Source organism: Chiloscyllium plagiosum, chromosome 14, assembly GCF_004010195.1.
Source record: "Chiloscyllium plagiosum isolate BGI_BamShark_2017 chromosome 14, ASM401019v2, whole genome shotgun sequence".
NCBI classification, from domain to species: Eukaryota; Metazoa; Chordata; class Chondrichthyes; order Orectolobiformes; family Hemiscylliidae; genus Chiloscyllium; species Chiloscyllium plagiosum.
Genome location: NC_057723.1, coordinates 68,855,775 through 68,881,305, shown reverse-complemented (window position 1 = coordinate 68,881,305; position 25,531 = coordinate 68,855,775). Strand labels below are relative to the sequence as shown.

General features: G+C 40.5%; 1 protein-coding gene across 1 annotated transcript in view; it reads right to left on the bottom strand.

Annotated features, from left to right (window-relative positions):
• Positions 1 to 25,531, bottom strand: part of rnf145a (ring finger protein 145a) — a 134,568-nt gene that overhangs the window by 49,791 nt on the left and 59,246 nt on the right. Inside the window, exon 3 of the mRNA XM_043703971.1 lies at positions 15,661 to 15,752. Within this exon, the coding sequence (XP_043559906.1) occupies positions 15,661 to 15,752 (92 nt within the window). The remainder of the gene's footprint in view (positions 1 to 15,660; positions 15,753 to 25,531) is intronic.

Here is a 25,531-nt window from a genome sequence, read left to right as displayed (position 1 = left end):
GTAATGAGGTGGACTTCAGTTGGGAGCTTAAGGGGAAGGAACCCCAAGGAGCAGTGTCCACATTATGAAGAAACTAGAACCTGATGTAACAGTATTCGAGTAAACTTTACTACATGATTTAGAGTTGACTAGATGGGAAGCCTAGCAAACATGGCAGGAGTTTCTTGGGGTAATTCGGGAAGCACTGCAGATATTCATTAAGGAAGAAGAAACATACCAAGAGGAGGACAAGACAACCATGGCTGACAAAGGCAGTCAGGAACAGCATTGAAGCAAAAGTAAAAGCATATATACTGAAATCTAGTGGCAAGCCAGAAAATTGTAAAGACTTTTAAAAAAAAAAGGACAACTGAAAAAGCAATAAGTGGGGGAGAAGATGAAAAATGAGGGTAAACTAGTCAGTAAAATACAAGAACTCTGCAAGGGCTTTTTTTAGATACATATGAGATAAGAAAAGATGACAAGAGGGGACAGTAGACTGCTGAAACATGAGACAGGAGATGTAGCAATGCAGAACAAGACATGGTAGAGGAACTGAATAGGTACTGTATATCAATCTTCACGATGAAGACAAGTAGCAGACCAGATCTTCAGTAGTCAGGGAGCAGAGTTGAGTATTGTAGTCATCACTCAGGAGTAGGTGCTGGGGAACCTGAACGTCTGAAAGTTGATAAATCATCCAGAGTAGATAGACCACACCCCAGAGTATTGAAGGAGACAGCAGAGGAAATTGCTGAGGCATTGATGATGATCTTTCAGTAATCAGTGGAGTCAGGGAAAATCCCAAAGCACTGGAAAATGGCGAATTAAACAGAGGGGTCACAAGGGAAGGGGAACAGTAGTTGTGAACTTATTAAGCCATTTCACCTGATGTCAGTTGTTAGTAAGATTTGAGTTCATTGTTAAGGATGAGATTATGGAGTATTTGGAAGTATATGGTAAAATAGGGCTGAGTCAGCACTGCTTTTTCAAGGACAAATCATGCCTGACAAATCTGTTAGAATTCTTTTAGGAGGTAACAAGCAGGGTAGACAAAAGACAGCCAGTGATTGTGATTGATTTGGATATTCAGAAGACTGCTAAGTAAATTAAGAGCCCATGGCATTAGGGGCCATGTACTGGAGTGGAGAGAGGATTGGCTGACTGGCAAAAGGCAAATAGTGGGATAAAGGTATCTTTTTTCAGGATGGCAGCTGGTGACCAGTGGAGTTCTGCAAGGGTCACTGTTGCCAGCACAACTATGCACAGCATACATTAATGAACTGAGGGCATTGTTGCTATGTTTGCAGATGAAACAAAGACAGAAGAGGAGACAGGTTGTATTGAGGAGGTGAGGAGGTTGCAGAAGGACTTGGACAGGCTAGGAGTGTGGGCAAAAAAAGTAGCAGATGGAATATAATGCAGCAAGTCTGAGGTTATGCAATTTGGTAGGTCGAATAAAGACGTAGGCTTTTTTTTTAAACTGGTGAAAGGCTTCAGGAATCTGAAGCACAAAGTGACTTAGGAGTCCGAGTACAGGATTGTCTTAAGGTTAACATGCAGGTTCAGTTGGCAGTTAAAATGCAATGTTAGCATTCATTTTGACAAGGTTCGACTACAAAAGCAGAGGTGTACTGCTGAGGCTGCGTAAGGCTCAGGTCTGATGGCATTTAGAATGTTGTTAACAGTTCTGGTGCCTATTTGAAAGGAAGGATATGCTGGCAATGGAGGTCCACAGAAGGCTTACACGAACAATCCTGGGGATGAAGGGCTTGCCAGTTAAGGAGCGGTTGAGGATTCTTGAGTAGTCACTGGAGTTAAGTTGGATGGGGGGGTGGGGCGGCACGGATGAGGGCATTGTTGCTATGTTTGCAGATGATACAAAGACAGAAGAGGAGACAGATTGTATTGAGGAAGTGAGGAGGTTGCAGAAGAGCTTGGACAGGCTAGGAGTGTGCGCAAAAAAAGTAACAGATGGAATATTATGTAGCAAGTCTAAGGTTACGCAATTTGGTGGGTAGAATAAAGACGTAGGCTGTTTTTTAACTGGGAAAGGTACCTTAACTGAAATACCTAAAGACTAGGACTTGAGGGCAAAGCCTCAGAGTGAAGGAATGATCCTCTAGCACTGAGATGAGAAGGAATCTTTTCAGTGTGCGCTGAATCCAAGGAACACATTTCTGCAGAAGGCTGTTGACACTAAGTTATTGACTATTTTTAAAACAGAGACACATTTCTGATTATTAAGGAGATTAAGGGTTATGGGGGGAAGGCAACGGAATGGGCTTGAGAAACATATCAGCATAACTGAGTGGCCTAATTCTGCTCCTATGTCTTATGGTCTGATGGTCATGTACAAAAATAACAATTAAAAGCTAAATAGTGATTTCCAAGGCCAAGTATATTACCTGGCAGGTTAGAAAACTAAAATTCCCTGAAGTTCAAGACAAATGTAATGGTTCAACAGCTAAACATGACTGAATTGCTGTGATCATTAACCTCTTAAAACAACACTTGGTTGTGGTTAAGCGTCACCCAGAATACTGTTTCTGGCTGTACTGGATGACATTGAAGCTTTAGGAAAAAGTTAAGGTAGGAGACAAAAAAAAATCCCAAATTTAAAATCTTCAATTATTCTGATGAGCTTAAAAAGCTACAACTATAAAATTTGGAGGAGATTCCAGAACAATTTGATTCAAAGCTGCAAATAACAATGCAACCAAATCATGTTCACCAACAGATTATTTCAATTGGATAGATTAGGAAGAACTATCATGGATATATACTGCACAAGGCAAGGAGTTTTTGCAGCACGCTGGTCGTGTCTCTCCCTCTGAGCAGGAAGGCTCAGGTTCAAGTTCCACCTGAACTGAACAGGTTGATTATAAATAATTTTTGGGATTCTCATGGTGCAATTGTTTGTGGCAGGATTTCCAGTAGGTAAACAGGTTGATTTAAAAAAAATTATGAGGGGATTTGGAACATAATGGTAATTTCACTGGATTATCCAACTGCACTACCAGCTCTGCTGCTACATGTTAATTTTTCTGACGTCTAGAAGCTAAGTTCTTGCGGAAGCTGGCCTGATCTGTCAATTGATGCTCAACTCTGCTTATCTTTACAATTGCTTCTCGAAGCTGGAATAAATTTAAAATCATTTATAAGTAATTAAATTAGCTCATTTGTGCAATTTACTTTTCACATATCACTTTTGACTTATTGAAATGTATTCGGTACAAGACCATTGGGTAAAGTGGATTGTTTCCAATTTGCATCTTCCATGCATTGAACAGTGCTAAGAAATCCATTTCATAATTAACACAAGGACTTGGAGCAGCAGAGCTTTATTCAACAGTTTTAATCTCAGAGTAACACAGTGCTATGCCAAGAATATAAGAATTACAACAGAGTTTGCATGCTGGCAGTAAATGCAGCATGCTTCCCAAAATAGCACTCAAAGTGAACCCATTGATGGTAAAAGACTGGAAAAATAAAAAAAAATGGAAACTTGGTGAAATTGTTGATTAGAATCTCAAATCTGGGATTAAAGACATCCCAGATTAATGATAGTTCTCCAAGCACCTTAAATTATTTTAGTCATAGGTACAAGAACATAGCATAAGTCAGAAAACATTTGAATTTGACTCCCCATGACTCAGTTAATTCATAGTACCTGGTTCATGAAAATCACAACGGTCTGATTTTTAGTCTCCCTTCACTAGATGGTTTGTGCAAGGCCTTTACTTTCAACAAATCTTAACTCACCCATTCAACAAAAAACTCTTGTTCCATCATCGCAGCATGTTTTGATGAATCCAGAACATCTGCCTTCTCGACTTCATCTGGAGGAGCATTCTGCATGAACGACTTGTTGTCAATCTTCCATAAATTACTTGGCAGAATAGAATCCCTACAGTGTGGAAACAGGCCATTTGGTCCAACAAGTCCACACCAACCCACTGAAGAGTAACCCACTCAGACCCATTCTCCTACTATAATTAGTCTACGTTTCCCCTGACTAATGCACCTAACTTACACATCCTTGAACACTTTGGGCAATTTAGCATGGCCAATTCACCTAACCTGCACATCTTTGGATGGTAGGAGGAAACCGGAGCACCCGGAGGAAACCCACACAGACATTGGGAGAATGTGCAAACTCCACACAGTCACCCAGGTTGGAATCGAACCTGGGACCCTGGTGCTGTGAGGCAGCAGTGCTAACCACTAAACCACGATAGTGGCCTAATCTCACCTCTTGCCTGAATATCTCTAGTTCTTCATTATAAATTAGCCCCCTGATGTAAAGAAACATCCTGTGCCTGCCCAGATTGCTTCAGTGCTCTCAAATCTTCATTGCAACACAATGACTAGAACTTCAGTGTTTTGGGTCAACACTTAAATGAGACACCTTGGTGCACCTGTCCACAAGTCCTCAATAGAGGCAAGACAGGTGAGCCAGTAAGAAAGCATATGGAACGGTCATTTTATTAATCAAGGCATTGAATATAAAAGTAGCAATGTCATGCTGGAACTATACAAGATACTGTTTAGACCAAAGCAGCGAAATTTATCAACAGTTCTGATCACCGCACTATATGAAGGATTTGAATGTCCTCCATAGTAGACAGAGGATTTACAAGAATGTTGTCAAGTTTAGAAAATAGCAGCTATGAAAAAAGTCTGGATAGGCTGGGATTCTTTTTCTTGAAACAGAATAAGCTGAGTTGATTTCATTAAGGTACACAAAAACAAATGAGTGGGAAAGGTAGACAGGAAAGGCTTGCTTAGCTGAGCGAAAAGATTGATTACGAGGGAGACAGATTTCAAGTGATTGGCAAAAAGATTGAGGGACATGAATGAAAATGCTTTCAAGGTATTGGGTATTTGTATCTTGCCTCACTGGTGTAGCAGCCTGAAATCAAGTCCCGTTATTCCTGGAGTCATCAAAGAAGTTGAAGATTTTAAAATGAGTATGTCAAGGTTCCCCATTCTTCCTGATTTTCAGACCCATGTTAACAGAAAGCAGAAATCAAACATATGTACTTAAAAATTATTATACAAGGAATTCAGCTCTAGCTACAGAACTATCGTCATACAAATGATAACTTTAATCCCCTTAGAAACACCAGAGACAAACACAATTAATGAAAAAAACCTGATTTATGGATGGAGGGAAAAATTGTTCAAATGGTTCTAGTTCACAAGGGTTACTGAGATATTCTTGGTGGGGCCAGAATGCTTCTTCTTAGGTGTACTTTGGATGCTTCCACTGGATTGCAAGAGGCCTAAGGTGGCTGGTTTACTCATAAAAAGTCTCTGACTTATTAAAAGTCACAGCTCACAGCAACTGCTGAAGCAAAGATAACTTGGTTTTCTTCACATTTAAAGTAGCTTTTTCCACAGAGGAGAGATAGAGAACTCCTTGGATGGTGGTGGCTGAAAGCTTGTCTCAATCCTACACATCGCCCCAAACTATAAACCAGATAGCTGCTGGCTTGCAGAAGATTGTTGATCATCGGTAACTGGTCACTTTTCCACAAACCAATCCTCACAGAATCCCTACTGTGCAGAATGAGGCAATTCAACAAACCGAGTCTGCACTGACCTCCAAAGAGCATCCCATCCAGACCCACCCTTCTCCATATCACTGCATTTACTATGGCTAATCCATTTAGCCTGCACATCTCTGGTCACTATGGGGCAATTTAGCATGGCCAATCCACCAAACCTGCATATCTTTGGACTGTGGGAGGCAACTTGAGCATCTGGAGGAAATCCACACTGACACAGGGATACCTTGCAAACTCCACACAGTCATCCAAGAAAGGATTCAAACCCGGGACCCTAGTGCTGTGAGACAGCAGTGCTAACCACTGTGCTGTTCTGATTTGGTGTGATAGTTGCATTCCCATGTGATCCCACATTATACGAAAATCACGTAATAGCAGCACCACCTAAACCAACAGGACCAGAATCACGTTGTAGCCAATACTGCTATGGAAAGTTTGCATTCTACAAATAATGACCTAACCTATTCAATTGCATTATATCTAATTTGCATTGAAGAAACATGCAGTATAGCAAAACCAACTGTACTTGTTGCCAATTTAGACACAACCCTTCAGCTGCAGTTAGTTCATAACCACTGCTGTTACCCGCAGCTGTGCAATGAGTTTCAAGTTACTTGCTTTCAAACCATGCAGCAATCCTTTGTTTTAAAACACTTCTTTTCTAATTCCAATTCACAGTTAAAATACAGAAAAAGAAAAAGACGTGATCTTTACAGTCTGGAATTTACTGCCTGTTTGGTGTTGGAGACAGAAACCCTCAACCTACTTCAAAGGGGCCTCGATCCTGCAAGGCTACAAACAAGGTTCATCCCCACACAACTGCAATTAGAATGGTTAACTAGTTTATTTCTTGTAAATCTGGTGGCAGAGACACAATGTGCCCAGTGGCCCTTCAGTTCTCTAACTTTTCATTATCTTCATGGTTATTGATCATCACTACATAACTGTTGTTATGCACTGTCCAAACTTTCATCTAACAACTATTTGAAGAGAATTGTGGGAGAATGAATAACAACCGTAATCATCCCACATGCAATACTTGATATTTTGATCTACATTAAAGTATCATTTGCTTCCATTCTGCATACATGTATTAACTAATGGTTTTGTAGAAACTGAACTGCCCCGCTGTCCCACAAAGTTTGCAATGTTCAACAATTTGAACTGTGCGCTCTGAGCTTCTAAACATGTAATTAATTAATATGGAGTAGAAACACAAGTCACAGTGTTGATCACAGAGTACTTGGTGTTACATGGTATTTTGATATGATATGCCTAAAATGTACCCATATTGATTAGCCATGGTAAATGCATTCATCAAATGTCAGATTTTACCAAACATCCCTCGCACATGAGGGACAGGGAAGAGCATTTTTGTGTAAAAAAAAAAGTCCAATGATTTGCCAGAGCATCGTTAAATAGATTGATGTAAAAGAATAGTACCATAAAAACTCCAGATTGGAGAACAAAAAAAACAAATCCAGCAAGGTTTCTGCTTCTGATTATGCCACTGACCTTGTTTGTAAAAATGTATGATAGTATGGCTAGCGTTGACTGCAAAAAGCTCAAATAACTTTCTGGCATCTGTTGTCAAGGCTCAGAAGAATAACAGCCATTAGAATAAGGAGCTGATCATGTTTAGGTTGACAGTCAACATTTTCTATAAAGCACAGAGGTAATTTAGAAATTAGGCAAGGACAAGGTTTAGTTCAGTTTAGTCATGCTGTTCAACATTAACAAAGCAAAAGACCTGGAATCAAGTAAGTAAAGTCTTCCTCGAGAAGAAAGCCACACAAAAGATAAAAGGCATCATGTTGGAACACAATTGCATATCATATTAAGAACATTTTTCATAATCATCTCCAAATAATTGCTACCCATTTACACTTCTCAAACAATAAACATACAATTTAAACTCCATTATTTACTTTTTGTGAAACACTACAAAATGCAATTGAAGAATGCATGCAGTGAATTTTTAGGATGGGAGCCTTTTGACAGTGACTTTCTCATATAAAAATGACAACCATATCTCAGTCTTAATCACACTTTCTCTCAGCACTTCCTGCTTTCCAGTTATCTTTCTGCAATTTTCTCTTGCTCTGATAACTTTGATCTCATCATACTCAGCTGCATTAATCTGAATTCCTAAAGAGGATTAGTTGTGCATAGATTCATTGCAATGGGGAAAAAAGTGCCTGTAATTTTCATCATACATTTTGATGTGAGCCTAATTTCATGTTGTGCTATGATTCAAAAGAAAAGCACACTCAAGTGACCAAGGAAATATTGCTTATTTTTGTCCATTTCCAGCATCTGCGCATACATTTTGCACCAATGTGTGACAGCAAACATTGAAGAGGCTTTCTTTTCCTCAGTCCGAGAACTCAGTCCATAATTCTGCTGTCACCCCAGCTCAGATGCAACGACCCAATGTAGACTTTGTATTGACCTTGGAATCTATATCACAAAGTAAAACCTGTAAAAGCTGGTGATACCAAGAGTTACGTGATGAATCTGGCATGTAATTCAACATTTAGCACACAGACCTGACAGCAGCATCCCAATTAATTGAACAGAAACTGGATTGTGTGTGTCCGGGATATAAATTTGCATTTGCACAACACAGTGACTTTACTCAAGTAAAAAGACAGCTGAACAGTTCAACGGTGCCATTTATCTGATGCGTGTCACAGTGCAAGGTGGAAATGATTCAAACAGAATTTGGAAAATGTGCATAAGTGATATGGTCTGCATTCTTTGTACATCCTTGAACAAGTCTACTAATTTTAAAGTAGTTACAGAAAAGGATAGACCTGACCTAAAATTTAAGTTCTAAACTAGAGGAAGGCCAATTTTAAAGGTATTAGATTCCCTACAGTGTGGAAACAGGCCCTTCAGCCCAACCAGTCCACATCGACTGTCCGAAAAGTAACCCACCCAGACCCATTTCTGATTAATGCACCTAACACTATGGGCAATTTAGCATGGCCAATTCACCTGACCTGCACATCTTCGGACCGTGGGAGGAAACCAGAGCACCCAGAGGAAACCCACGCAGACACAGGGAGAATGTGCAAACTCCAATTAGGCAAGAGCTTTCAAATGTTGATTGGGAGTGGACGGTCGAAGTTAAAGGATGGCTGGAAAATGGGAAGGCTTCAAAAGTGAGATAACAAAAGTCCACAGATCCGGTTAGGGTGAACAGCAAGGCTGGTAGATGTAGGGAATTCTGGCTGACTAGAGAAATTGTGGCTGTTATCAAGAAAAAGATGGAAGCATGTTAGGCATGGACTGCAGGGATCAAGTGAATCCCCAGAACAGTCTAACAGCAGTAGGAGTATACTTAAAAGGGAAATCAGGAGGGCAAAAAGGTGACATGTGATAGCTTTGCTAAACAGAGTTAAGGGGGATCCAAAGGGATTCTACCAATACATTAAGAACAAAAGAGTAACAAGGGAGAGAATAGGGTCCCTTAAAGATCAGCAAGGTCACTTATTTGTGGAACTGCAGGAGATGGGGGGAGATACTGAACAAATATTTTGCATCAGTTTTACTGTGGAGAAAGATATGGAAGCTACATAACTTTGAGAAATAAATAAATAGTGATACCTTGAAGAGTGTCCGTATTACAGAGGTTATGATGCTGGACATCTTAAAATGCATAAAGGTGGATAACCCCCTGGGACCAGATCAGGTGTACCCTAAAACTCTATAGGAAGGTGGGGAAGTGATTGCTGGGCCCTTGCTAAGATATTTGTATCATCAATAGTCACAGGTGAGGTGCTGGAAGACTAGAGGCTGACAAACGTGGTGTCATTATTGAAGAAAGGTGATACAGAAAAGCCAGGGACCCTGACATCAGTGGCATGCATGCTGTTGGAGGGGATTCTGAGGGACATGAAGGACTTATTGGGGAAGTCACATGCCTTTGTGCATGGGAAATCTTATCTCAGTAACTTGACTGAGGTTTTTCTTTGAAGAGTGTTGAAGAGAACTGGTGAAGGCGGAGCAGTGGCAGAGCAAGATTTTGCATGGTGGACTGGTTAACAAGGTTCGATCACATGGAATACAACTAGCCATTTGGATATAAAATTGGCTCAAAGGTAGGAAGCAGAGGATGGTGGTGGAGAGCTGCTTTTCAGACTGGAGGCCTGTGACCACAGGTGTACCACAAGGATCAGTGTTTTGTCATTTATATACATGAATTTGGATGTGAATAAAGGAGGTATGGATACTAAGCTTGCAGATGACACCAAAATAGACAGTGTAGTGGACAGCGACGGTGGTTATCTCAGAGTACAATATGACTTTCATCAGATGGGCCGAGGAGTGGCAGATGGAATTTAATTTAGATAAATGTGAGGTGGAACATTTTGGTAGGGAAACCCAGGGCAGGACTTATACACCTGGGGAGTGTTGCCAAACAAAGAGACCTTGGAGTACAGGTTTATAGTTCCTTTAAAGTGGAGTCATCGGTAGACAGGGTAGTGAAGGTGGCGTTTGGTCTGCTTGCTTTTACTGATCAATGCATGGAGAATAGGTGTTGGGTAGTCCTGTTGTGGCTGTACAGGACATTGGTTAGGTCACTTTAGGAATACTGCATTCTATTCTGATCTCCCTGCTATAGGAAATATGTGAAACTTGAGAAGGGTTCAGTCAAGATTTACAAGAATGCTGCCAGAGTTGGAGGGTTTGAGCTGTCGGGAGAGGCTGAATAGTCTGGGCTATTTTCCCTGAAGCACTGGAGGCTGAAGGGTGACCTTATAGAAGTTTAAGGTCATAGAGGGGGCATGGATAGGATGAATAGCCAAAAAACCTGTCCCCAGGGTAGGGAGTCCAGAATTAAAGTGCATATGTTTATGGTGCGAGGGGAAAGATTTTAAAGGAACCTAAGAGGCAATGTTTTCACGCAGAGGGTGGCCCATGTATGAATGAACTGCTAGAGGTGGTGTTGGAGGCTGGTTCAACTTTAACATTTAAGATATATTTGGATAGGCAGATGAACAAGGGTTTAGCACTTGCCAAATACTAGCAGACAGGACGGGATTAATTTAGGCTATCTCGTCAGCATGGACAAGTTGGACCGAAGAGTATGTTTCCACATGTACATTTTTACGACTAATTTGCCTTTCTTATATTGTATAAAAGTTGAAGCTTAAGGATACAATGGCAATGAATGCCACTCGTTTCAAAAATAAGACTGGAAATCATCAAAAAAGTGAGAGAAAAAACAGAGGATATCACATTACAATGACCAAAAAGATGTTTCATCAAAGTCATGTTTTAAAGGAGATTAAAATTTCAGACCATGGGGACTTGACAACTTAAGGCCCTGCCAATATCAGTGCAAAGATCAGTGGGCACGAATGCTGAGGTAAGTACACAGAGGATTTCAAATTAAGAATTTTCAATTGCAAGGCAACGGGAAACACGGAGAATGGTGAAATCAGGCTTATGGGGAAAATTGTGCTTAAAACATCAGGGGTTTCGGATCAACTAAAGTTCAAAAAGCAAGAGCGTGAGAGATTGACTAGGAGAGGATTGGAGTAATTAGGTATGCAGATGACAAACCAAAGAATAATGAATTCAACAGCAGATGGGTTATGATAGCAGTAGACTCTTCATGGGCTGTCTTTGCGACTGAGCAGATATGCTTGCTGAAGCTCAGCTGCAAACAAAGTCAAAAATGTAATTCAACTTGTGAAAGAGAGGAAATAATGTGAGTAGCAAAGCAGCTCCTGATTATTAGTTGGAGAAAATTACAGCGTGTATTTCAGACAAGAAATTACGCTGTTCCAAATTCTCTGAATACTAGTGGAAAAAAAAGAGTACAACTCAAAGTTAGCCCCGTGAAAGTAGATAATGGAGGAGAGTTATTTCAAGAGATAGTGCAGTTGGAGAAGTTGAGATTGCTGTATAGAGGACAAGGATAATGCTCAGTGATCTTTGTTTGTCTCTAGTTACGACCACTATTATCATTATTTTGGACAAATTCTACAGTGTGAACACTGAACTCTCAGAACATGCTATGCAATTAATTCTCAGCTTTTCAGTTTACCACAGTGTCTCAAGCTGCTGTTTGAGATCCAAAACCTGAAGCTCAGGTTTCTGCATCTGAAAACACTTTGTGCACATGTGGTTGTTGGGAACACAGATAGGGTTCACGACATTTAGTGCAATTTCAACAAGGTGGGTGATTGGACAAATGCACAGATGATGTACAACACATAAAAATGCGAGTTTGTCCACATTGGCAGCAAAAACAAGGCTGCCAAATTATTGTCTGAATGGCGATAGATTGGGCCTCCACCTTTGCCAATAACACCTGGGTATCCTTGTAGACAGGTCGCTGAAAGTAAGCATGCATGTCTTGTAAATAGCAAGAAAGTAAGCATGCATGTCTTGTAAATTGGCCTCATAGCAACAAGATTTAATATAGGAGTAGGGTTGTCTTGCTGCAATTATACAGGACCTTGGTGAGAATGCACCTGGAGTACTGCATGCAGTTTTGGGTTCTTTATCTGAAGAAGGATGTTTTAGCTATGGAGAGTATGTAACAAAGGTTTACCAGACTGATTCCTGGGATGAGAGAACTAATGTATGAAAAGAGACTGGATCGGTTAGAACTGAATTCACTGGAGTTAAGGAGGAGGAGGAGGAGGAGGAGGAGGAGTCTCAAAAATCCAACAAAATTCAACAGAGCTTAACACAGGATGGATGTTCCTGATGATGGGAAATCCAGAACCAAGGATCACAGTCTAAAGATACCAAACAAGCCATTTAGAACAGAAATGAGAAGAAGTTTTGTCACCCAGAGAGTTGTGAGCCCGTGGAATTCTCTTCCACAAAGAGTGATTGAGACCAAAACGTTGGATGTTTTCAAGGAGTCAGATACTGTCCTTAGGGCAAAAGTGATCAGCTGAGTTGGATGATCAGCCATCATTACATTACATCGCGGTGCAGACTGAAAGCTGAATAGCCAACTCCTGTTCTTATTTGTTGTGTTTTTACATCCCACATATTGCAAGCCACACATTATATTCAACTGATCTTTACTGCATGTCTTAAAATTAAACCCATTTCTCTTACGTTAACTTTATTCTACTTCACTTCCCCTACTTTGCATACTTACATGATTTGATTCTCTTGCCCTAACTTTCACTTTTCCTGTTATTTTCTAGTTAATCCCATTCATCAAAAAATACACATTTTCTTAATATGAACCAATCAACCCATCACCTCCCTGTGACATGATTCATTTTTCTCCCTCCAGTTGTGTGTTCTCCTGGATCTGCAACTACTGAACCAGGTGTCCTCTTTTACAGTTGTGCGGAGGTTGAAGTGCTGCGCCCCTGATTCTGGGTTTCAATATATTCTTTGCTACCTCCTCTCTTGGTGTTGTGTTGAAGCTGACGTTGTCAAAATAAATGCAGAACACAAAGCCGCAAACTTTTGTTTGCACCCTGATTTACATCAAAGTTGGACTTCCTTCCACAAAACTACATTGACTTCATCTGATCATCTTGAGCTTCTCCAAATATTGTTATAATTTCTTTAACAATTGGTTCTAACATTTTACCTATGACATGTGTCAAGTCAGCAGCCCTGTAGTTTCCTGCTTCTCCCCCTCCTTTTTTGAATGAAGGAGTTATATTCATTAACTAACGTAATGGGACCATCCCTGAATCTAGGCCATTTTGGAAAATTAAAACCAATGCATCAACTCTCTCATTAACCATCTCTTTGAAGACCTGAGGATGAAGTCCTTCAGGACCCAGATACTTCTCAGCCCACAGTTCCAAAGATTTATGCAGCATCACTTCCATGGTTCCACCCTCCCTTCCATTTCCTGACTTAGGGCTACGCTTGTATGTGACTTGCATCAGCTACAGTATTATGTAGACTAATGCAAAATACTTGCTAAATTCATGTACTATCTCCTTATTTTGTGTGTCATTAATTATCCAGCCTGACTTTCTAAATGACTTACTTTTTTTTCTGGTTAGCTTTCTCCCATGCTCTAATTTCTCTCTCTCCATTAAGTTTTGGTGATACTTGGCAGTTTTAAAACATTTTTTCAAATTTCAATATTCTGAACTGCCACCTCTCTGCACAATTATATGCCAGTTAAGTTGAATACCATTTTTAACTTTAAGTTAACCATGATGGTGGGTCCATCCCTTGGAATTTTACATATTCATTGAAATATGTCTATTGTGTATTGTGAAGTATCCATGAAATGTCTGTCATTGTATCTTTACTGGGCCTATTTTTTCATCCAATTCATCATTTCACTTTAGCCAGCTCTCATCTCATGCCCCCATAAGTATCCTTGTTCAAGTTTGACAAAACAGTGTTACCTACTCCTCTCTTCCTCAAACCAAAAACAAAATTTGATCATATTATGGTCAGTGCAGCCTCGAGGTATCTTCACTATGAGATAATTAATTATCCTATCTCATTGCACAATACTACATCTAATATAGCCTGCTTTCCTATCAGCTACAAAATTTGCGATACTGAGAAAATGTCCCGAAACTCGAGACTACTTCTGGCCATGTGTCTTTTCCATTGGATATGTACTTAAAGTCTCCCATGAGTATCATCATGCCTTTCTGACAAGCTCACGTTATTTCTTCCTTTAGCGCCACCGTATGTGGATGCTGTTGAGGGGCTTGTGCACCACTCGGACATGTTGACTCTCAGATTCATACTCCTGATTCCTTCCTGTCTGGCTATCACTTTACTTGTTAATTCCTTTTTGCCTCTACTCTGCTCTTAGATTTATCACATCTTCCCCTACCCCACTATTTCACTTTAAATCTTCTCCACTCCCCTAGCTATAATAATTGGCAAAAGCACTGGCCCCAGCACGATTCAAGTGGAGATCGTTCCATTGGTCCAGATCCCACTTTTCTCAGTATTAGTACCAATGTTTCATGAACTGGAACCCCCTTCTCCCACCAGTAGTCTTTGAGCCATACATTTATCTTTCTAATCTTATTTACCCTCTGTAAATGTGCACTAGGTTCAGGTAATAACAGATTCGATTCTGCTTATTTTTGTGCCCAACTCCTCAGTGACTGTGCAGAACCTTCTTTGTCCGATGCCATTGGTACCTACATGTGCAATGAATACTGGGCGCCGACATCTCAATCCAAGCTCCTTTTCAACTGGAAGCAAATATCCCAAGCCCGAGCACCAATAAACTGGCTGGACACTTACCCTTTGTTGCAGAGAAGTGTGTCAGTACCCCATGCTACAATGTCCACTACAATCACTACATTCCTTCTTAGTCCCACCATGAGTAGCTTCCTGCACCATGATGCTATAGTTATAACATCGTCCATGCAGAACCTAGACAGGCTGAAAGAACCTAAAACATTCTGGACAAATTCCAAAAATCTGGGTCCCTGTACATGTCTCATTCGCAGTCTCGGACACATTGATTCAGTAAGATAATACTACCCTCAGAGCTGTGACTGCCAGCTGGTACAAAGAAATCAAGATAATTCACCCCCTTCCTGATACATTGCAAGGCCTGTTGCTGAGGGTCCTGCTTTACGTCTGAGCTGTTCAAACTTCAAACACCATCTGCAGACAGGTTTACTGTGGACGAAACTGGCGTTGAGGAACTCCCACATGCTGCAACGATAACACAAACTGTCCTATCATCTTTAATGTGTTTGACTTGATATTTGGTTGTGTTTTTGTACATTTTACTCACCATAGCTGTTGCTATATTATTTTTAATCTGAGCAACAGGATAACCTTTAATCACTTCTTAGATACGCAACAATTAACCAGCTTCATCTGTTTTACAGAATCAAAGTAAATGATTACTCACCAAAAAGAGCACAATTTCATGATATTATTTCCTAGTATTGTCTGCTGCCAGGGTGAATTGAAGAAAACAATCATTTTTAAAAAGCTAACTTTGGAAAATATGTCTATACCATTAGAAGAGGATTATAAAAATAAATCCAACTGCATACAGTCTTGAAGATGTGATTTGTTGTCAAAGCAAGATATTAAAGATCACTGCTAAACCATGAAGCTTATAAAAAGATTTCCATCATTAGGTGAATTTCAAAGTCCATCATACCTATCAAAGCTGTGGTGAAACGGTTCAGGGACAAAGGTTCCTCATACACAGGTCCATCATGGCCAAACTCTATCTCACTCCTCACAAAGTCGCTAAAAAGTAAAAACAAACAAACAAGTTACTCACATTTTGATCAAACTGCCCTTCTGTTTTCTCCATTTTTCAGCATGTACTACAAACAGAGCTATTAACAATTTGAAGTGTTGTTAATTCCGATTTCTTTTCACAATTTGAAAGTCTATTTAATCATGTACCATATTTAGGATCATGTGCATGCATGTTCCCAAATGAATGTGCAATTATCCATTGGAATCAGCAAACACTGCCCTATATTTAATGCCAAGTGATTTTGATTTTTAAGAGGATGGAGTCATTCATTTGGTGTCTTTGAGTTTGCAAAAGGTATATGAATAGAAGGTACTTGGATTTTGCAAGGGTGGGGAGGGTTTTAAGGCTATCTGGCTTGTGCTGATAGAGGACCAACATTGGCACATCAGCGTAAATGGCCTCCTTTTGTGTTATAACATTCTACGAGTCTCTATGAACATCTTAGTTGAGGCCAGCAGTTATGGCCCATATCTACATGAAAACCGAAACAACTGCAGATGCTGTCAATCAGAAACAAAAACAGAAGTTACTGGAAAAGCTCAGCAGGTCTGACAGCATATGTGAAGAGAAATCAAAGATAACGCTTTGGATCCGATGACAGTTCTTCAACACCAGGTCACTGGATCCGAAACTTTAACTTTAATTTCTCTTTACAGGTGCTGCCAAACCTCCTGAGCTTTTCTAATAACTTGTGCTTTTGCTTGTGCCTCATATCTATTTGTCAAGGCAATAGTTGTAGACTGTACTTATTCAAGAGCACAGCTTATGTAACTTAGGCTGTCACAAAGTAGGAATTTGCAAGGTATTGACACAGTTGTAATGAAGGGATGACACATTTTCAAGTCCGAAGGTGAGAGATGTGAAAGCTGGTGGTGGAATTGTTGTGTCTGTTCCTTTGTCATTCTTGGCATTAGAGTTCATGACTATGGGAGGTACTGTTAAGGCAGGCATGCAAATTAGTAAAATGCATAAATGCATTAGTAAAATACTATATACTGCAGTCATGATGTACCATTGAAGGAAATGTGTTTAAAATGCTAGATGGGTGCCCATTAGATTGATGAAAGCATTGCTGGAGCTACAGTCATTCAGGTTAAGTGGAGAGCATTCAACTATATCCCCAATTTCTGCATTTAAGGAATCATGAACGGAGTCATTTGCTGCAGAACACGGAGTTTAGTTTGTTTTTGTTGCTACAGTATTTTTTTTGACTGATTCAGTTAAGTACCAAAGATCACATTGGTAAGTGAGCCCTTGCTCCCTAAAAGTACAAGTGTATCTGTTTCATGTTTAAGTGGCTACAGTAAATCCATGTCAAACAGAAGCCCTTGCCATCACACTTTGGCTTAAACAATATATCATTTGTTTCCATGCCATCGATGCAAAGTGGCTGAATAAACACTTCCAGAATAAAGATGGTAGGCTGTGACTGAAGCCGCAAATGAACAAACACCAAATAATTAAGTAAAAGTATGTCAGATACATTTTAGAAGTAGACCACACTGTCATGAGCACTTCACACAAGCCTATTAACAGTAAATAGATCAATCTTTGTTCTTTCTTAGGCAGCTTCACATAAAAAAGGATGACTTGCTTCTACACCAAAAAGGAGTTCTTTGATGAGCGAAGAGTCCCATAGACAATCCACAGCTTCGGTCACAACTGGGCCAGGGCTTCCCGAGTGTCCAGAGTTATGATGCACATTTTCAAGGAAGGTTTGAAGGTGTCTTTGAAGTGCTACCAATGCCACCAATTGGTTTGCTTACCCAGTGAAAGCTTCCAGCAGAATGCTCTTTTAGGGAGTCTCATGTCAGACTATGTGGCAATAAAATGGTGCTGATCAAGCATGGTTAATGTTTTGATTCTGGCTGGGCAAAAGCACGCATGTTGGTGCCTCTACCCTGCCAGTCAATTTGCAAAATCTTGTGCAATCAGTGCAAGTGGCACCACTCCAGGGTTTTGAGACGCCTGTTGCTTACAGTTCACATGTCTGAGTCATGGGTATGACCATGAGCATGGTGCTGGATTTTATATTCTGGTATTCAATAATACTCTTCCTCAGGCAACCAAAGGCTGCACTAGCATCTGAAAACTGTACTGAACCTCGATTGCTGCCCTTGTTGTCTGTAATATCCCAAGATTTGTTAAGTGGTCCACTTTATCCAAGACTTTATACAATGGATAAAGATGGGGGCAGTACTGCAGTGCATCTAAAGACCAAGAACAGCATTAGCGATATGACATAATCTTGCTTGATCTGGTTCTAAACAAGAATTGGGTCAGTGGTGAATCCATTGCTTAGGTTCACACTGGCATCTTATCACGGAACAGGCAGAAGACAGAGACAAACTTTTGGGCAACCGAAACAGAGGACGACATTCCACAAAACCAGACAATGCCTCAGGCCTTCGTGAAGTCAAGGCTATAAATAAGAGTTGGATATGTATTCTGCAGTTCTCCTCTAGTTATATCATAAATATCATATCCATTGTGCCAGTCAGAGGGTGAAATCTGCATTGTGACTCTGGAAGGAACTGTTCAGCCATACAGAGACAATGATTCACGAGGGTCCTAACGGGTGAAACTTCTGCAGTTATTCTTGCAATAATTTCCCCATCTCCATTGTTACTCTTAGGGTTGCCCATGACTGAGCAGCCCATGGGTGACAATAGTTACAGCGCTTGGGAAAGTATTTACTTAATGTAGTCTTCACAAGTAGAACAATCACAGCTCTGTAGATTCAAGGTTACTAGATGAGATAGAATATGTAACTGCAATTGCTTACACAAAAGACATAGCTAAGAACATTTCACACTAATTAGTTGTTTCTTTGAATTACTTAACCAATCTGTTACAATACTAAGAGTAGGTTTTAGTTAAGATCCTTCATTTAATCACAGATATAGATTCTGCAGTATAGATCCACCTTTATACAAAAAAAATCAGAGGAAAAGATTCAAACCAGCTTCAGCCAATAAAGTTATCCCCCATATCATTACAGGGAGAAATGACTTACAGAGATTAACAGACATTGCAATGTGCATTAAGTGAACACATTAAGATACAACTTGTTAGTTAAACAATTCTAACATTAGGTTTAATCACATAACTTTTGTTTCTCCTGTAATGAAGAATTTAAAATGTCCTGAAGTGATAGGCAAGTATCCAATTAATGTGGTGCAGCTGGTAAAATTCTATCTGAATACAGTATCCATTGTGAAAAGCCTCAAGATGATAAGGAAGTATGGAAAAAACATCATGAAGGACCAGGGATGGACCACAAAGCTATCCATCTCTTTGTTGTTAAATGCATGGAAATTGCTGAGGCTAGCGTGAACTGTATCAGATGCTGTACCAGACAGCCAATTACAAATGGATAACTTGGCGTTGCTGACCAATAGTAAACAAAGAGAGGACATGTGAGCTCTCAGCTTCAAGTGGAAAAATTAAAAGACATTCTGAAGCTTTGTGTGCGCTGTATTACTCTGGAGAATGAATCTTTAAATCGCAATAAAAATTAGCTGGAACCACCCCACAACTTGGACTCTCCTTGGAAAATATGAGATCAAACAGTTACCACAGTCAGCCCTTTCAAATGGTCACAATTAAAACATGAATCTCCTGGCATATGCTCCTGCTTCCCATTAAGGCAAATTAGGGACATGTAATTACACAACCCATGTTATAAATTAGTGGTTTGGCAGGAATTCCACCTACTCAAGATGCCTTGTTGTTCTTGAGCTGATGAATTACTTTTTTACCCCACTCTGGGTAGGGGTTTTATGGACAAAGCGACATGTAGTACACTGAGATGGAATCAAGGACATTCACACTGAAGACAGATTCTGCGTTAAGAAGATCCTCAAGCTGCTTTTTCCAGGCAATGATATTTTCAGTCTGATAATACAACAGCAACAAAAGCATCTTTTCAGGTCAACCATGCAAAAGCAGACGGGAAGTTAGAGGCTTTACTGCAGAGGTCCTCAATCAGGCACTTATGGAGTCCACCAAATCAGATTTGGAATTCCAGAGCAAAACACTGACTGGACAACTCCAAAGCTGCTAACTGGTTAGCTGAAAATTAATCAAAAGTAAGATAGATGCACCTGGAGACAGCAGACTTTTTCCTGTCAATTTCCCCATGCCTACCACAATAATCGCTGTCATCCAGATTCCCAATGCTCAACACTGATTAAATATCCCTTGTAGCCAGTACAGACAACTAGGAGTCAACAGCACCAGCACATCTCAAGTGCACAATTGCAGAGGAAATCTGGATTGGATTCTGCAGAAAAACACACGCAACCATGCTCATTCAAAAAACACAAAACAATGAATAGTAATTCATCAAGATAACACTGGATGTACACCAAAGAGGGTAGTATTATTTCAGGAAGGCACTTAACTAACCTTTGGTACTTTGGACTTGGCCTCTTAAAAACTATTTTTGGCTTTTGGTTAACATTTTTCCCCTTTGATTAATATCAGCATTTCTTTTGTAATTTTCCCTCCTTTTGCTTACCTATTCTGACTGGTGTTTGCAAACATCTTTCTCCAATTACGACCACATAATTTTCCTCCATTTATTAATGCATGCAGGTTTTGATGTACCACTATTTGCTTTTCTGTCACTGACGTCCCTTTGCAGTTTTAAATTTCTGAAATGATGCCTTTTTGGATCATTTAGAGGATTCAGGGTGCTCCGATAAATTACTCTCAAAATTAGCATGCATGTACAACATGTAGTTAAGGCGGCAAATGTTAGGTTAGCATTTTTTATAAATGGAACAGAACATGAAAAAGTCGGCCAATTTTAATGCAGCTGTTCAGGTCGTTGATGAGAACGCATTTAGAGAATATTGTGTGCAGCTTTAGTCACGTTATTTGAAAAAAGAACGTAATTGTAGTACGGGCAGTTCATCACTTGATTCATTCCTGTGATTAAAGACTCATCTTAGGAAGGAAGGTTGAATAAGGTCGCCCTATACCGACTGCAGTTTAGAATAATGAGAGGTGAATAGTGGAGCAGGCTCAAAGGACTGAATTATCTAAACCTGCTCCAAAGCCATTTTTTTGGGTTCACTGATTCTGAAAGAGCTAGTAATTTCTCAGCACATTTATAATTTTTTGGTAATAATTTTCTTACTTATTTTTATCAAGTATACTTCAGTATCTTGGCAGAATTGTTGCTCAGCACAAGCAACAGGATTCACATTAAATGGAACAAAAATATTTAAGAACATAGAACATATGCATCAGTGTTTACTGTGGAGGTGGTCATGGAAGATAATACAATGTGGGGAAATAGATGGTGACATCTTGAAACATGTCCATATTACAGAGGAGCAGCTGATTTGGAGGTGCCAGTGTTGGACAGTGATGTAAAGTTAAAAATCACAATACCAGGTTATAGTTGAACAGGTTTATTTGGAATTCAACAATAATCTGATGAAGCAGTAGCACTCCAAAAGCTCGTGCTTCTAAATAAACCTGTTGGGACTATAACCTGGTGTTGTGTGATTTTTAACAGTGGTGGTGGTGCTGGATGTCTTGAAATGCATAAAAGTGGGTAAATTCCCTGGACATGATCAGGTAAATGTGTACGAAGCTAGAGACATGATTGCTGGACCCCTTGCTGAGATATTTGTATCATTGATAGTCACAGACGAGTTGCCAGTAGACTGGAGGTTGGCTAACATGATGTCACTATTTCAGAAACGTGGTAAGGAAATGCCAGGGAACTACAGACTGGTAAATCTGATGTCGGTGGTGGGCAAGTTGTTGGAGGGAATCCTGAGGGACAGGATTTACACGTATTTGGAAAGACAAGGACTGATGAGGGATAGTCAACATGGCTTTGTGCGTGAGACATCATGTCTCACAAACTTGATTGAGTTTTTTGCAGAGGTAACAAGGAGAATTGATGAAGGCAGAGTGGTGCATGTGATCTATAAGGACTTCACTAAGGCATTCGACAAGGTTCCACATGGTAGACTGGTTAGCAAGGTTCGATCTCATGGAATACATGGAAGACTAGCCATTTGGATAAAGAACTGGCTTGAAGATAGAAGACAGAGGGTGGTAGTGGTGGAGGGTTGCTTTTCAGACTGGAGGCCTGTGACCAGTGATGTGCCTCAAGAATCAGTGCTGGGTCCACTGCTTTTCATCATTTATATAAATGATTTGGATGTGGACACAGGAGGTATAGTTAGTAAGTTTACAGAAGACACTAAAATTGGAGGTGTAGTGGACAGCGAAGGTGGCTACCTCAGAGTACAACAGGATCTTGATCAGGTGAGCCAATGGGCTGAAGAGTGGCAGACAGATTAATTTAGTTTAATTTAGACAAATAGGAGTTGCTGCATTTTGGAAAGGCAAATCAGCACAGGACTTATTCACTTAATGGTAAGGTCTGGGGAGTGTTGTTTAACAAAGAGACCTTGGAGTGCAGGTTCATAATGCCTTGAAAGTAGAGTCCCAGGTAGATAGGACAGTGAAGGCGCATTTGGTATGCTTTCCTGTATTGGTCAGAGCATTGAGTATCAGAGTTGGGAGGTCATGTTGTGGCTGTACAGGACATTGGCTAGGCCACTTTTGGAAATTATGTGCAATTCTGGTCTCCCTCCTATTGGAAGGATGCTGTGGAACTTGAAAGGGTTCAGAAAAGATTTACAAGGATGTTACCAGGGTTGGAGGATTTGAGCTATAGGGAGAGGCTGAATAGGCTCGGGCTTCTTTCCCTGGAGACTGAGGGGTGACCTTATAGAGGTTTATAAAATCATGAGGGGCATGGATAGGGTAAGTAGACAAGATCTTTTCCCTGGAGTGGGGGTGTCCAGAACTAGAAGGCATAGGTTTAAGGTGAGGGGGGAAAAATATGGGACTAGAATTGGTTAGGATATCTGGTTGGCATGGGCGAGTTGGACTGAAGGGTGTGTTGAAAAATGTGTTGCTGGAAAAGCGCAGCAGGTCAGGCAGCAAAAAAGGAGCAGGAGAATTGCCGTTTCGGGCATAAGCCCTTCTTCATTCCTGAAGAAGGGCTTATGCCCGAAACGTCGAATTTCCTGCTCCCTGACCTGCTGCGCTTTTCAGCAACACATTTTTCAGCTCTGATCTCCAGCATCTGCAGTCCTCCCTTTCTCCTCCCTGAAGGGTGTGTTTCCATGCTGTACATCTCTTTGACTCTGTTTTAAGAACAAGGGCCAGGAATCAGCAATTTAGCACAAGAGCCTGCTCCACCATTTAATATGGTTCACAGCTGATCTCATATCTGCCACTTTCCCATCTGCTCCCAATAATCTATTAACCCAGTATGAATTAGAAATCTCTCTCCTCCTCACATTTATTCAGTGTCCTGGTATCTACTGCACTCTGGGAGAGTGAATTCCACAAATTCACCGTTCTTAGAGAGAAGTAAATCCTCCACATTTCCAGTTTGAATCTGCCAGCCCTTAGCTTAAAACATTGGCTCTCATTCTAGATTGCCCCACAAGGGGAAACATCTGCTCTACATCGACTTTGTCAATCCCATTTAGCATCTTATGAGCTCAAAGAGATTTCCCCCATCCTTCTAAACTCCAGTGTAGATTTTAACTGCTCAGTCTCTCCTCAGAAATCACTACTTTCAACCGTGCAACTGAAAGACTAAATCTAGAACTACACTGTATATTAATTTTTTGTTGTATGTTGTGGATGGATTGAAGAACTCTGTTCACATGGTTGAGGCCAGATTCAAAGTGGCTTTCTAAAACAGAATCACAAAATTGTACTGACTGAGCAAGCAAGTCTGACAAGGTTTGCCTTAAGATTTGTAGTTCAGATGCCAGTTCTCGTGGTTGTGGGTATATTTGCCGAGCGGGAAAGTCTGCAAATCAACATCCTACCTTGGTGAACAAACCCACAATTATGCTAACTCCTTCATAATTGCACTCCTTTTGTATGATCAGGTCCACAAAATACAAATCTAATAGAGATCCCTATGCTCTGTATACTAAGCATGTTTTCCGGATAACTGTAAATTTAGGACAGCCACTTAACATACAACCTTCCCAGCACAGCATCTGACTCAGAATGGTTACATGCACAGGTAGTTATTTGGTCAAAAGTTCACATCCATTTCTTTTAAGAGTAATTCAGCAACTTCCAATGTCTCATCAGAAAATCAAAACTATTTAACTTCAGGTGCTTGTCCAAATCTCTTTTGAAAGCCACATTTAATCTCCCTTTACCATACAGAAAGAATTGTTTCAGTTCACAACCACTGAGTGCACCACAAAGTTATTCTTTGCCTCAAGGCCACATTCTCCACTTTAGTTTGAGGCAGCACGGTGTCTCAGTGGTTAGCGCTGCTGCCTCACAGCATCTGCGCTCGGAGTTCAATTCCACCTTTGGGTAACTGTCTGTGTGGAGTTTTCCCATTCTCCCTGTACCTGCTTGGGTTTCCTCCAAATGTTCTGATTTTGCCCCATAATTCAAAGACAGTTGGTTAGGCACAGTCAAGATTAGAGTGGTGCTGGAAAAGCACAGCAGTTCAAGCAGCATCCGAGGAGCAGGAAAATCAAGACTCTAACCTTTACTCTAATCTCCAGCATCTGCAGTACCCACTTCTGCCTGGTTAGGTACAGTGCCCATACTAAATTGCCCATAGTGGTCAGGGAAGTACAAGCTAGGTGGAATAGCCATGGGAAATGCAGAATTATAGGGTCGGGGGTGGGTCTGGGTGGGATGCTTTTCAGAGGGTTGATGGGAAGTTGACTGGCCGAAGGGCTTCACACTGCAGGGATTCTATGATTCTAACTCCAGGTCTATTAGTATGCACCTTCAGGTTTTCAACTCTGCTATCAAATGCAATAGTTAGTTTGTGTTCTGTCCATATTTGCGTGAATTCCCAAAGGTTTTATCCAGTCTCCTTTCAGTCTTGGCTTCTGGAAGCATGCAACTAAATCTTTGTTTTCTTAAAACTTCACCCCTGAAATTATTCCCCAAATCTTTTATGCACCTTATCTATGTCTTTACATACATCCTGAGATGCAGGATCCAGATCTGGGCATAATACTGCAGAATTTGCTGAATTTAGACTTATTGGTGTTTTGTCATAGATGGCTTCATTTTACACTCAAACCCAGTACTTATAAAGCCCAGCACTCTCAATGCCTTTTTCAACACTTTCTTAATCAATCTGCTTCCTTCAACGTTTTCTGCAGAGACCTTCAGCTGTCACTGTTCCTGCACTTCATTTTGAACTGTATCTTTCACTTTAAGTTATCTTTCACCATTCTTCCAGCCAACATGAATTATTTCACACTTAGAATCCCTACAGTGCAAAGAGGAGCCCATTTGGCCCATTGAGCCTGCACTGGCCCTCTGAAAGGCATCCCACCCAACCTACCCTATCCCCCATAATCCCACATTCACTGTGGCTAATCCACTTATCCTGCATACCCATGGATACTTCAGAGCAATTTAACATGGTTAAATCGGATTGGATTGCAAAATGGCAATTTTTGTGGGAGGAAACCACAGCACCCAGCAGAAACCCACACAGATACTGAAACAGCATCTGGACAGTTACCCAAGGCTGCGATTGAACTTGGATCCCTGGCGCCGTGAGGTAGATATGCTAACCAGTGCCACTGTGCCGTACCTCTCTACACCAAATTTCACTTGTCACTTACCTACCCAAATGACCAGCATGGTTTGTTCTTCTGAAGTCTATCATAGAGTTTGCAATGCTTCCTAGTTTTGGATCTGCAAATTTTAAAAG